Below are 14,052 nucleotides of genomic sequence, written 5' to 3'. Positions count from 1 at the left end.
CAAGACAGCAGTAATGACCCCATTTCAGGAGTCATACAAGGACAGCTGCTGGCTTGCTACAGGAGATACTATTCCATTTCATTTGTTCCAAGCAAAGAAATCTGTTAATCCAGCTGCTTTTATAATCCAAAATCTAATTCTGATCAGCATACCTAAGACTTAATGTATTTCATATTTTTCTCATGATAAATGTGTCTGTCCATTAGGCAGCGGCTTTGTGATAATTATCTGCTGAAAGGAGAGGTTTCTGTGTGTACAAGAGCTACCTCTAGTGTTCAAGATGAATCCACAAAGTGAATGATGCGTCTGGCTTGCTGGAGGCACTTACTGTGCCTGACAGTTCAGAGATCACGTGTACTTGCTTTTCCAGGACAGTAACTCTTTGAAATGCATTTTCTGAGACACAAACACATCAGGGCTGTACACTGGTTTCCTTTTTACCCGGCTTAGACACCTTCAAAGAGATCCTCATGCAGTAGGAAATTAGGGGCATATATTTTGAGATTTCCTCCCAACACTAGACTATACAAAGCTTGCATAATACTTGTGCTATCTCCACAAAAAGCATTTTGTTTTGTTTTGGTTTATTTTAATTTTCTGCAATCTCTTCTAAAAAAAAAAATCAAGAAGCGTGCCAGTCACAGCAGGCCTGTGCTATGGGCCTGGTCCTTTCCAATCATGCAGCAAGTTGTTGGGGGAAATACCCTGCCTGTCAGCAATAGCAACACAGGATATTTCAAACTAGGAACACCTGCAACTCTCCTTACACTCCACTACACTTTCTCAGCCGCTCACCCTCTCGCTTGCTGGTCACATCAGAATTTAAGCTACTGGAATGACAACAACCTGGTTCCGAACAAGTCTGCTCCCCAGCGAACACCACTAGGATGTTTAACCAGGTCACTGCTTGTTTGTAAAGGCTTGGGATCAATGCACAATATCCCAACATGGAAGCATCCCCATGTGTTAGCTACATCTCCTAACACAAACGGTGCTGCAGCACAGCCTGTGGTGTATACATGCCTATCAAGTAAAATCAACAAAAAAGGTCCAGAGAAACCGCCAGGGAACTGGCAGGCTTGCTGAAGCTTTAACTTTAAATCAGTCTGACCCATCATAACTGCAGGTAATTTTGAGCTGGCCGCTGTTCAGCAGCCAGTGGGAAGTGAATGAGATCTCAGTCCAGTTCCTAAGAGTTAGATGTCCACACAGACAAAAGCACTCCTGACATAAATTGTTATTTGTCTACCCACAGAACAAAACATCTCACAATCACCCATCCCTGCAGAGTCCTGGCCCCTCCTGTGGCAGGCTTTGAACAGACATGCAAAACACCATGACCAAGTTGAAATGCACTGTAAAAGTTTGGCAGATAAACCTGCATTGTTGCTTACACTGGTAATGCTGACAGGTCGTGTTCTTCTGCTGGTGGTAAGGTCAGCACTTCTAAAGAGCCTAATATTTAAACCTACAAAAGCACTGGCAGTAGAAAGGCCTGGCAAGTAAACAGTTAAATGGCTGGACTCCACTGGAGCTGGTCTTTGCAGCTCAGAGTTGTCTCTCCTTATGATAGGACATCAATACCAAATCCTGCTGCCACCAGATGGTTTGGCTTGCTGTCCAATTAATCAATAACAGTCACAATCTACAGCAAGAGTTGTGCATTTCCTTACCAAGATTGTATGGTTGCTCAGAGCCCAATAAATTGAGTTGCCGTCCTGTTTCATGTTTTATGATCTTGCGCTGCTTCTTGATTTCCAAACTGACTATAGGGTCACGTTTCAGGTTACAGATCTGCAGTAGGGAATGGAGAGAGAAAGAGTCAAGTCATGCGAACATCGTTACCTAATCAGGAAGGATAACACTTCTTAAGTACTGATTCAGTCAAGCTGTGAAGCTTTTGTTGGTGCTGTGTACTTCTGTAATTGCCAGCCTAGAAAACACCTGCTTGTCTAGAGATACAAGAACATTTTACATGCATTCTTTTTTTTTGTTGAGACTTAATTCAGTACAGCATCTTGTCATTCTTTTAAAGGTCCTACAGCCAGACATCTTTCTAAGGTCTCTGCTCCCATCTTTTCAAGGCAAAAAACTCAAGGACTGCATGTCTGACATTGTTATCTGGTGCCACACTGGTGTGCAGCAGCTCCCTTCTGTCTCTGAATGATCTGGCACATCCACTCATCCCAGCACAGCACAGCACAGCCAGGATGCTCTGGACTGAGTTGCAGAGGGAGGGCATCCACATTAGTGAGGCATATTAGAGATGTGGCTGGCTGCTTCCAGTTCCAGAGCTAATGTCCTTGGGCTAACTCAGCTGGGTCACCTCTGCACCATGTGGACATAGCAAGGCTCAAAAATTCCCATCCCTTTGTTGGGTATAACCCAATCATTTCAGAATTATCAGAGTGGAAGTGATGTACAAAACTAGTTGAACAGGAAAGACTCATTGTTTCATTTTCACCTTTGGCAAATTACAGTGGTTTGAATTGGAGACCAGCAGCTATATACTGTGAAGGGCCAGATGAGAAGGAGTGGGTGACACTTCTTGGCACTGCCAACAATGCAAGCCAAGAGGTTTCCCGAGCGATGTCAACTCTATCTGAGAACTTTGTTTCTGAAGTATGAGCCCTGGGCCCTCCTGAATTCACAGCACAGGTTACCGAACAAACGCATCTGAAAAAGCACTTATCCACCAAGACTGCCTGGGTCAATACAAAGGTAGCACATTGTGGTAGGAACATCCACAGGAGAAGAAAAACTCAAGAGCTGATGAAACACAGGAAAAAAAAAAAATCTAAACATAATAGGAAAAAATCATGGAACAGCAAGGCCAAAGCCATTGCTCTGACACAGCAGGACACTCCTCAGGAAAGGGCACAATCCTACCTCTTCCTCCTCTAACGTCTGACACTCAGTGCAGCACAGCCCTTCTGGGAAAAACAGCTTCATATCCCGGACAGCTCTTTGATAGGATTTGGAGCCTGAGAAATAAATACAATGGGAAGATTCTCTCAGGCCATGAATTAAACATTCTCTAGACTCACACTCATCTTTCTGAGAGATTGATGATGTGCAGCTTACTGAAGTAATTGCTTTAAAGGCCAGCTGTTCTGTACAGTAATAGCAAACATTTTAAACCATTATATTTAGAATAGTTCCATTGCCTTCTTGGTATTTTGATTCTGTTCTATTATCACTCAACTTGTTCTTCATGTAAACAAGACTCCTATTTCGTAACAAGAAAATCATGTTAAGGAGCCTGTGAAACTCTTCAGTAACAGCTCCAATCCCCCCATTGTTGTTCCTTTGCTTCTGTACCACATCAGGCTGGTCTTACTGAATGGGAAGGAGCTACCAGTTAGTAAAACAAATGTGCTTAGTAACAATAATGCAAGTCCCAAATACGCTGAGTGCTCTGATTTATAACAGAAATCAGAATTAGTATGAGACATTGCGGATAGCAGTATATTTTTCTCTTCAACTGCAGTCAAGAAAGGTAAACTGAGACTCAAACAGGTACGGAGAAATAATGTGAAGATCATGGAAGGAATGGAGAATCATCTGAAGAGTTAAAACTAGAAGATCTTGTCTTGTTTTACCCAGCTGAGAAGGAATCTTTTTTCTGATAAACACATCAGGGTAGAAAAGGTCAGAGAAGAAAAAAGAACTACTTAAATTAAAGTACAGGTACTGGCATGAGAAAAAATGGATAAAAACCGTATATGACTATATTTAAGTTTGAAAATGTAAGATTTCTAGCTATCAGAGCAGCACAGTTCTGTAACAACCATCCAGTTGGGGTGGAAGCTTATGAAAGGGAATACATTATGTGATCGACTGTGAGAGAATTAACTGAAGTCAGTGACTTGAAAGGTCCCTCCAGGCCTAGCATCTGAATATTTCCCTATAAAGCAACAGTTTTATAAAGCACTACTCAGAATGTCTGGAGATTTGTGGGTGGAAAACGTTAGAGAAGGAAAAGCTCTTTCTATATAACTGGAGTTCAGATAGATTGTCAATGTCCTGGCATAGATCCATACTCCCAGGATACAAACCACAAAATGCAAATATCCTCTGCAATATTACCAGTGTTGCAGGCTACACGTTCAAGGAATCATCTCTTACTGCTCTTAGAGCATTCAGCCCTGTTTGAACTTCATAATTCTAGGTACTGTAAAGCAAGAGCCCTTAATGCAGTAGTTTACAATCCTAAAATTGCACTAGTCAACAGCATACGGGTTGTGCAGTATCCTTTATGTACCTCCCTGTCAAATCTTCCTTGTTTACATCATTGATGCCATTACAGAGGACACAAATGCTCCCAAAGTTGGCAACATTTTGCTCAAAGTACAAGACAATTAATGGGCAGTGAACCAATGATGCTTAATTCCTTATGAATTTTTGAAATGCATCCTTCCCTCCTTGGGGCAACAGCCCAGGCCCCCTCCAGCGATACCCTTTGTTCTCCATAGGCCACTCTCTCCAGCGATACTTCCCATCTTCCCCCCACACTCTGGGTTATCTCCCATCCCACCCACCCACTCTACACACTGCAACATCCTGGTTCCTGTCCTGCTGGCGGATGAGCTGGGACTGATTCGGCACACAGAGGATGCCAACTAGCTGGTGTGCCAGCTGGCAAGAGCCTCTCCGAATGCAAAACAGCCAAGTTTACCTGCTTTCCTCAGTGAGAGGAACTTTTGATCACCTCTCTCCAGCCAGACATGAATGTGTTGAGATGTTACAGGAGACTTGGTGTCCTGGAGTCTTTTATCCCTCTGTGATATCTGGTTGCAGTTGGCCAATGGGTTATGAAGTTATCAGGAGGGGACTCACAGCAGATAGAAGACAGATGGGTTCTTGGGGATAATTACAAAATAACCAAGCTAAAAGTACAAAATGACCAAGCAGCGAAGAGATCAAAGGAAATCCGTTCTGATGGAAGACAGATCTAGAGCTGTTCTGGGAATAAACCTTTTTAAAATATTTCTAGGAGAATATTTCATAGCTTGAGACATACTCAGCCACCAAGAAAACAATGAAAGCTTTCTAGGGAATAGTGGTCTCTACTGCCTGCCAAGGCTAGGTCTGTACTGACAATGGAAGAGGTAACAGGACTTAATATATTTGTTTTTCCGTTGTCATATCTAAGACTTCAGACATTTCTTTTACAAAAACCTACCATAAAATCCATTCTGGACTGTGCTGATGCCATACTGAGCCCTCCAGAGGAATGGATCTAGTGCTTGGGCTAGTTTAGGATCCTCTGGCCCCAGTAAATCTATCAGCTTCTTCACAGCGTTTGGTCTCTGAAGACACAGCACAAGAGCAGTGCCTGAGGTAAGGTAGGTGCAATGGGCTTCTAAAACAGCAGGATCCTGAAAAGAAATAACAGAGAGGCAACAGGTCATAATGAGCAGTGTTGGTGAGTGCAGGGTTCATCCCAGCTTTCCTTCGGTTAGACCCATCCCAGTTTGAAGCAAACAGATCTGCCACTACCCTGCTTTTTCTCCTCTTTGCAATATATGTGCAAATCATCATTCAGCCCCCTGTAGGTTTTAATTCTATTTTTGAACCTTTCTAAAAGCACCAGAGTGTGGCAATTCTCTAGATAAAACATTTCCGAAAAAACATCCCACCGTGCCACTTAAAAATACAGAGATAAAATACTTCAAGGCCTCTTTCACTTTTCTATCATACAAAACCATTCACTGACTTTGACCCAAATAATCTCTCACTTGCATCCCTTCTAAACTGTATTTCTAAGAAGTAAGCTATAAACTCAAAACCATTGGCTCAATCCTTATATTCTCTCCTGCATTTAAAAATGAAAAATTATCCATGAGAAAGCCCCCCTGTTCTTAAATTGGTCAGTTATGTAAGGGATGCGATCCATGTAGTGATGTTTGTCAAGCCTCCCACCCTATGGAAACCCAGAGCAAAGGAACTCCTGGGATTTCAATCCCATCGCGTGACTGCACATGCAAAACATACAGGAAAGTTTCACAGGCTCTCCTGGGAGAACACAGCTCTGTTTAGATGAGGATGAAGAGTTTCAGCATGTCATTATATACTGCAAAATTCTGACATTTATTCTGGTCTATATAATACAAAATTAAACCTTTTCTGCATAAAAAATATGCTTAAAAATATGCTTAAAAAATATGTATATAGTCCACTTTTCTAAGGGCCTTCTCCGAAAACAGTGATCATGACTTAATGAAAACTTTCAAAAGGACTGGATAGAACATACCAAGATTCATCCATGGCAGAAACATATGCAAAAGAAAATGTTCAGAGACATGTTTTCTGTTATACAAACCATAATGAATTAAATGTTTTTCTTCCAGAGCTTCTAAACAGTGCTTTTAGATCCACATAACAAGCCCCTTTTGCCTCAATTTTCTTTCAGTTATTCCCCAGAAAAGGTGCAGACGTTGGGTTAAAGACAATGTTGTTTCTAATTGCTACTGGTGGTGTCAGGGAGTCAAGGTGACTTCTTTCCTTCTGATACATCCTCACATCTGCTCTAGACTCTGCCAGCCAAATGATGCCTTTATTTACATCCTGCCTCTGCACCGTCTTCAAACCGTGTCCTCACTGACACCCAGCAGCTGTGGTGAGATTGCATGAGTGCAGCTGACTTGAATTCAGTGAGTAATTCTGGTGATGCAGACGGAGAGGAAGCTCCAGCTGTGTGCTGGCTCGGGAGGACTAACGGGATTAAAAAGCAGCAAAATTGTCCTTCTGCCTCTCCATTTAGAATCACAAGATAGGACTGGAGGGAATCCGTCAAGTTATTGAGTCCAGCGACCTGCTACTGCAGGCAATCGTATCAGGTAATCCTCAACAGAATGATCAGGTCCTGCTATAAAATCAAGCTTTATAGCTAGTGTCCAAACCCACAGATCTCTGCAGGACTGGATCTGCTGGGTAAGCACAGAAAGGAGATACATCCTCCCCAGGCAGAGCTCCCTCGGGAGCCATCGCTTCTCACCATCTGAACACAATCAGGTCACGCTAGGAGCTGAGCAGACAATGTCAGCACTATTTACCTGACCTTTATTTTTAAAAAATTATTATTAAACTTCAGATAAAAAGTATTATCATGGCTCCTGTGACTGGGTAACCTCAGCAGACCAATCCATTATTTATTGTATGCCAAAAGCTACTTAGAAGCTGAATGTTAGTTTAAGTTGAAAAAGTAATCATGCATCCGAAATCATGTTGCTGAGGATTTCTGTCAGCCTGCATGTAAATAATACATTTGAAAGAGGAATAAAATGCTAGGTAGTCTTGCTACCAGAGAATAAAACCCAATTCTGCTACCAAGTACTATGTACACAAAACAAACTGGCACATTGCAGAACACGTAGGTGTTTTCTAGAGATTTTTGGAGATTGATTTTGGACCAGGCTCTGTGTAAGGAGAGAAAAAGCCCTAGGCAGAATTCCTAGAAGGGTCAGACACGCTGGCTTCATGTTCTTCAACAGAAAATGCTAAATTTCAGCAATTTGTCCCCATATTAAGACTCCCATTTTAAAAACAGCACTGTATCCCACTGCACCCTACACTGAGAAACAGATCAACAATGAACATCAATTCAAATGCTTTACATGAAATTCAGCTGTAAAAGAGTTCTGCCCCCACCAGCTGCCATTGTAATGCTTACAAGCCAGATTTTCAAAATAACCCAGTCCCTGAAGCATGCTGAGGCTTTTTGAAAATCTACCTACTTGTGTTGGGAGCTCAGCCTTTTTCAGCCCTCATGAGTGAAAGGCATTTAGATGTGTTCTAAAAATGAAAAGGAGGCCCTGTACTGCAGAAAGCATTTCCTACTGTCCATTCCCCCTTGCCAGGGGCAGACTATTATCTCTGCTTTCTCACTTTCAAAACCTGCATTTTTTTCTGCGAACAAAACCCCGATAGTTTGTAATTTTTAAACTCCTTAGTCACCAGCTCTTCAAGGAAACTAAATCAACGCTCAACAGCAGCTCTAGTGTGTTAGAGAACTCCAAAAACAAGAGAAAATTTTTATGAAACAACCTCTCTTCAGATTTACCCCACACATATCTACATTACTTCCCGAGGTAGACATCTGGATTTTTTAAAATGTTTTCTGTTTCAGATGATCAACTAAGCATTTTTGTAGCTAGTTGTATGATTAAAAGCCATATTGGAAAGCATTTCCCCATCAACTCTAACAGCCACTATATCAGTCTTACCAGTGGTCTGTAAATATTTAAAAATCAACTGCTTGTGCTCCATTGCTTTGCTAACGTGCAGAAAGTATTAATTGTTCCCGACTGACAGTTATGTTAGAGCACTCTCCTGACACGTTCCCATCTTCTTCTGGAAGCCTCTATTAGAAATTTCTATATGAAAGAGTGCTATAAACCCTCCTGACCTAACTCAAGAGCAATATCAATTGTAAAGGCTTGTTTTCTGTCAAAGTTAATTGGTTAAATGTCTTCATGAAAGTAGTCAAATAACAAGGTTGGGTAGGGTTTTTTCTGTGTGTTTTTGTTTGCTTGGTTGTTGTTGTGGGTTTGTTGTTGTTGTTGTTTGGGGATCTTTGTATTGTTTAAGGGGACAAACATAATTAAACTCCTCTAAAATGCTCAGCTTTCAGTTTCCTGGCTTTCTCAGTATCTTTACATTAATCTCAGAATATTTTAGTTTGGGGAAAAAAAATCTAATGCTATAAAAGAGCAGAAACATAAATCTAGTTTTAGATAACAAAAACCTTTAACACCTCAAGATTTAAGAACCCTCTTTATTGCCTATTAGACATAAGAAATGACACTAACTCAATTTTTTCTCTTTGCAGGTCATTTTTATAGACTCTTGAACACAGGCCTCCTGGAACAGAGATTCAGCTGTATATATAATGTAATACAAGGTAACAGGGCTCCAGAGGTATAGATCCTCTGGCAGTGCAATGAATGTTTCCCTGCTCCCAGGTTCAAACACATGGCAGGAGAAGCAGACACACGTGCAGGGGCTGTGTTGTGCTCCTCAGATGTGTCCTACCTGGAATGACCTTGGGGAAGACGGAGACAACACCTGTTTTGCAGCTAAAGAGTCAGCATTGCAAATTAGCGACAACACAAATTCCTGGGAGGTCTGTATTGCCTGTATCTTCCAAACTTTTGTTTTAGAGAAACCAGGTCTGCTTCTTTATGGCATGCGATAAAAGAAGCTGTCAGCATGTCAGCTTGCTTTGTGTCTGCTGCCAGTACAGATCTGATTGTGCTATATAGTTCACTTCAACAACTCACAAATCCCGGATGGGAAATATTGTTTTTTTCAGGAATGGATTTTTCACTTGCTAACATACTTCCCCACTCTGACCCCAAGCCAGTTTCTGCCAGTTTCTTAACAAACCTGTTTTACTTCAGAAGAAAGGAGTCCTAAGGCAACGTCTGGTTCCAGGTTTATGTGTTTCATCCCAACGACTCTGAATTTTTCTAGGTCAAGTTTTCGGAGGATCCTTGCAAGACTGTGGCTCCAGGCACCAGGTTTGATCAGCAGCACTGTGCAAAGAATCTGGGCGCCTGTAACAAAGCACACCAGTGAAACCCAGAGCTCTCCTAAAAATGGAGGTAAAACATACAGCGATATTTGTTTACTAGCCTGGACAGACATCTGTAGAAGAGGGTTATCCAAAAGCTGGCATGAAGTTCACAAAAACTTGAACAAGTCCATTAAAAATATCTGTGTATATATGATTTTATTTTGTTTTGACTTGTTTAATTTTTAGTTGAAAAAGATATCTAAAGCTGCCTAGGCTTGTAGTTTTTTTTTTTCAGGAAGTCTGCTCTGAGTCCAAAAAGTTTAGTGGCAGGTCTGTAGGATAAGACTGAACCCTTTATATTATAGATTAATGTTTTAAGAGGGATAAAATATTTCCTTTTACATTTTTCATGTGAACTGTAGTGATTATGTGATATAATCCTTGAGGCAGTTATTAAATTCTTATTACTCACAGTTTATCTCCCTGTGTTCTGTATCTCTCTGTTAGAGCTACATTTCACAGAGGCACTAACAAGTATGACAGGTCCCAATTAATGTTCTAAACCTATTACAAATAGAACGCGTTTACTAAAACTGAAATTTCAGCAAAAACTTTTTGTTACTGACAAAGCTCTCTCAGCAGAGCTGCCAGCCAGGTGCAGCACTCGCTGTGCTATGAGCAACAGAAAACAAGAGACCAATATAGTTTTGCTGTCTAATGATACAAAATGTACTAAAAGGCAGAAAATACCTAAATTTCATTTTTAAATGACAGCATTTTCAAGTTATTAGTTTCACTAACCTAAGTACCTTATTACTAGGAATATAGTTACTATTTTATCCTAATAATATCCTTTGAAGATTTACTGGCAACTGCGGTGTTGGAACCAGTCAGCTAGGACCATTAACTGCTGGTGCCTAACCATGGCAATTAGCGTGAAGCATGAGGTAACAGTACTGCAGGCTGCTAAAATTGATCCATGATTATCTGTTTGTGTACATAAAACGTCATTTTGTGTTTCCTGTGCACCCCACTACTAATTATGCAGATGTCAATGCAACAAAGCAGCAACAATGCTACATATAATTTAATGCATACTGTTATTTTCAAATGGCAAGATGTACGTTGCTGATTTATGAAAGAGAAATATGGGATCAAAAATAAAAAGCAAGATTACTACTCCCCCACTTGATATGGAAACTTAACCCTTATTGTTCAGGGAGCCCTTCTAGTAAAGATCTGCTATTTTCCTTGCATCATTCTTGAATAGAAAGGTTTAAGTGCCATAGCAACAGCCTGCAAGCTGCTTGGATCCACTCAGCTGCTCGCATACAGAACAGCAATCTCAACCGTATACCATTACATGAGCGTTCATTGTCCTCAAGTTGTTTTATTCACCATCTGCTATGTTTCTGGGCAAACATTCTCATTCTTGTGGTATGTGAATCACTACATGCTGCATATTTATGTGCTTTAGACATTTCAGGAGGGATTTGTCTTATGTCTCTTTGCCATCTTGGTTTGGTCAAAACCAAATGTCATAAACAGGGAGAAGACCTTGCCACCTAGAGGTGGTTTTCTCTCCTTGGTGATTATGAGTAACAACTGTTAGAAAAAATACCACTATCTATCAATGGAACAGTGTCTATTGATCATTAATTACCAAAGGTGACTGCTTAGCAGACCTCAAACATGCCCGATATCCATCTCCAGTTCTGCCTGTTTAGTGACCTTTCCAGTTTTGCCCAAGTTGTCTGGTCTGTGTTCTGGTTTTCCACTTTGGAATATTTTTAGATCCCTTTCTCACGGCCCATGACTTTTTCCCAATAAAATTATTACATAGGTTTTGATTTCATTGTGTAACTGTGAAAAATACTGTTTATTTTATATACTATTTATATACAATACTTTAGAGATGTGTGTGGCTTAAAATAAGTGTGAACTCAAGAGAAGCAAATACCAGATTTCCTGGCATGCTTAGAAAAGAGCACATATCACAGCCTGTATTTAAGCCTAAGGAAGGAGTTGCTTTAACCCTTTTGCTTATTTTTGGTTGGTACATCTAGACAAGTTAATTCCACAAAGCTGTTATGAAATCACATTTTTCCATTTGCTCTTCTCTCACCTGTTTGCAAGTAGGTAAACAGGGATTCTGCACGGCATCTCTGGCTTGCTCCCACTAAATAAGAAAAGCAGAGAGATTTGATTGGTACACATGTTCTGGGACAATCATTTGAGAATTCTGTTACCATCCTCACATAATGCACCCAACAGTGCAACAACACACTGTTATTTTAAAACGTTATACTGGGACATGCATGGCTTGATTTCAGGTGTATAGGGACACCTTGGAAGATGACTCACTCACCATTTCTTCAGTAAGACCAATAGCATACACCAAAAGGGACTCCAAGTACTAAATCATGTTGAATCTTGGTTACATTTTCTGTGTATTTCAGGGAGTGGGTAATGGTGGTTTTAAGCTACCTTTGTGCTCCCAATTTTTCAGTTCAGTTAGAAGCTGCCGTGTTTCCAGTGTAAGTCTGAGGAGCTCAGGTGTTTTGTTTAACGTCCCCTCCTGTGCTGTTGGAAGCAAAGGAGGGCTATGTATTGTGACTACACATCTACTGAGATCAGATCTGTTGTTCAGTCCTTTCCTCAGCTCTGCTGATAAAACCTCACTGACATTCCCCAAGCAGCATGGAATCATTGCTTCAGTGGTTCTTCATAAGAGCCAAGTGATATAAAGGAGTCTGGTGAGTCAGAACTTACGACAAAAGCCTATATAAAAACATTTCCTCAGTCTAATGTAAAACCTGCAGTGACCTGGAGAGGTGAGCAAAATTTAAGGCACTTCAAGGCATGTAAGAATTGAGAAGTTATCTTGGATTGGGGCACAATGAGGAGAAACTTTCATCAGATTGATAAAGGACTTCCTTTTCTAGTGATTGGCAACTTCAACCAGTATGACATGCAAGGTAGATAACAGAAAACTAAAATCTGTTCACCAAAACAAAATCATTACCATTCTTTTGTGTTTATTCCTGTCTGAAATCCATGTATTTCTGTTTCCCAGAGCAATGTATCTGGAAGGTATCTAGTCAAAGTGTTCTTTTCTTTCACTGAGACCTTTTTCTCTTCCCACATGTCTTTCTTTTATTTTGCTGGAATCATAGAGTACATATAGAAGGTGGAACCAGCTCCGAGGCTCTTGCCTCGTAGCTCTTTAGCTCACATCCTCCCAGTACCGTTTTTTTCATTAGTATTTGAGTTATTTGAAAGAACTTCTAGGATCTGTGAAGCATGTGGTGACTGGGGTGGCACTGTCATGCAAAGAACAGAGTCCCTGTCTGAGATGTAGGAAATGTGCATTTTGCTCTGTCACTCAGTTGTTGGGCAATGGCAATCAACACACTTCACCCCTCTAGGCTTCAATCATCCCTCCTTAAAACATAGTGAAACTCATCTTCTTTGAGATCTACATCTGAAAAGGGCTACTAAAGAGCTGGCATTAATTGCTCTTCTAGCCTACATCCCACACCAGCCTCAGGCAGGTCATCCAGGTATGCCCAGAGCTGCGCAGAATGGTGACCTGGCAGTACTACCACCTTAACCCAGTACCAAGCAGACCCATCTGGCCTTTTCTTCCTGATTGCTTGGGATTATGATGTCTAACCAAAGATTTACTAATCCCATTTTGATGACTATAGCAGAAGACACAGAGCTATAGATTTCTTCAATCTATTTTAAGACTATGAAATTATTTTTTTTATCCAAGAAGCAACTGGCGCATACCTCTGATCTTACCTTCAGCCCTGGACCTCTTGCCAGGTGGTGGCAGGTATTTCATAGCAGGGCGGTGTTCTGCATCTGTAAAAGGAAGGTGATGTATTTTTATGAATTCACAGATGGGGACCTTCACTGTTTGTGGGGGCAGGGTGTGATGAAGGCAACTTTATTTAGCAAGGGAAATGGCAGACGTTTGACCAGCTGCAAAATACTGAAAAGCTGTTTTTTAGCACAGAGACCTCTCCATTCCTTCCACAACAACAAAAATAGGAGGAAAAAAACATAATCACTTTGTAAAGGAGAGAGTGCAGGATGCTGAAGTAATGCTTCAGCTATGCTCCTATGTTCTTGACAATGGCTTTGGTGGGAAAGGCTGGCATTGTGATTACAACCACCCTCGATAAACTGATCTCACAGTTCTGTTTTCCTCTTATCCCATTTTTAAGTTTCAAGATAACTCTAACGAAGGGCAGCAATGCATGAATTCTTATAGCTTTATACAGTAATTTGAGGTGTCTGATGCCTTCTTTTTTGAAGGCTTCCTCTTCTTCCTCTCCAGTCTGACATCAAACACCCACATAGTTCATTGTCAAATCTAACTTTTGTGAGAGCAGAACTAATACCTTTTTGCTGACACCACCACATTTTCTTCTTTCTACTCAGTAAAGTCAATTTATAATTCAGTGCTACATAAGCACTATGTGTTTGACACAAGTATCTTAAGTTTGTGTTGACAACAAAGG

At 40.8% G+C, this 14,052-nt stretch overlaps 1 protein-coding gene across 11 annotated transcripts in view; it reads right to left on the bottom strand.

The window, feature by feature from the left end:
• The window catches only part of DNAAF8 (dynein axonemal assembly factor 8), an 88,280-nt gene that overhangs the window by 9,463 nt on the left and 64,765 nt on the right, over nucleotides 1–14,052 (bottom strand). For 7 of the 11 annotated variants that reach the window (XM_065030890.1, XM_065030889.1, XM_065030888.1 and 4 more), the window contains 6 exons: nucleotides 13,316–13,390; nucleotides 11,646–11,699; nucleotides 9,391–9,560; nucleotides 5,186–5,381; nucleotides 2,890–2,984; nucleotides 1,674–1,794 (listed from right to left, as the gene is read on the bottom strand). In XM_065030890.1, the coding sequence (XP_064886962.1) occupies nucleotides 1,674–1,794; nucleotides 2,890–2,984; nucleotides 5,186–5,381; nucleotides 9,391–9,560; nucleotides 11,646–11,699; nucleotides 13,316–13,390 (711 nt within the window). The remainder of the gene's footprint in view (nucleotides 1–1,673; nucleotides 1,795–2,889; nucleotides 2,985–5,185; nucleotides 5,382–9,390; nucleotides 9,561–11,645; nucleotides 11,700–13,315; nucleotides 13,391–14,052) is intronic. The other 4 variants (XM_021291960.2, XM_065030896.1, XM_065030892.1 and 1 more) reach the window with 2 other exon arrangements.

This window comes from Columba livia, chromosome 15, assembly GCF_036013475.1.
Source record: "Columba livia isolate bColLiv1 breed racing homer chromosome 15, bColLiv1.pat.W.v2, whole genome shotgun sequence".
In the NCBI taxonomy this organism is placed as follows: domain Eukaryota; kingdom Metazoa; phylum Chordata; class Aves; order Columbiformes; family Columbidae; genus Columba; species Columba livia.
The sequence above is the reverse complement of the archived record's forward strand: the minus strand, read 5'-3'. Positions and strand labels throughout refer to the sequence as shown.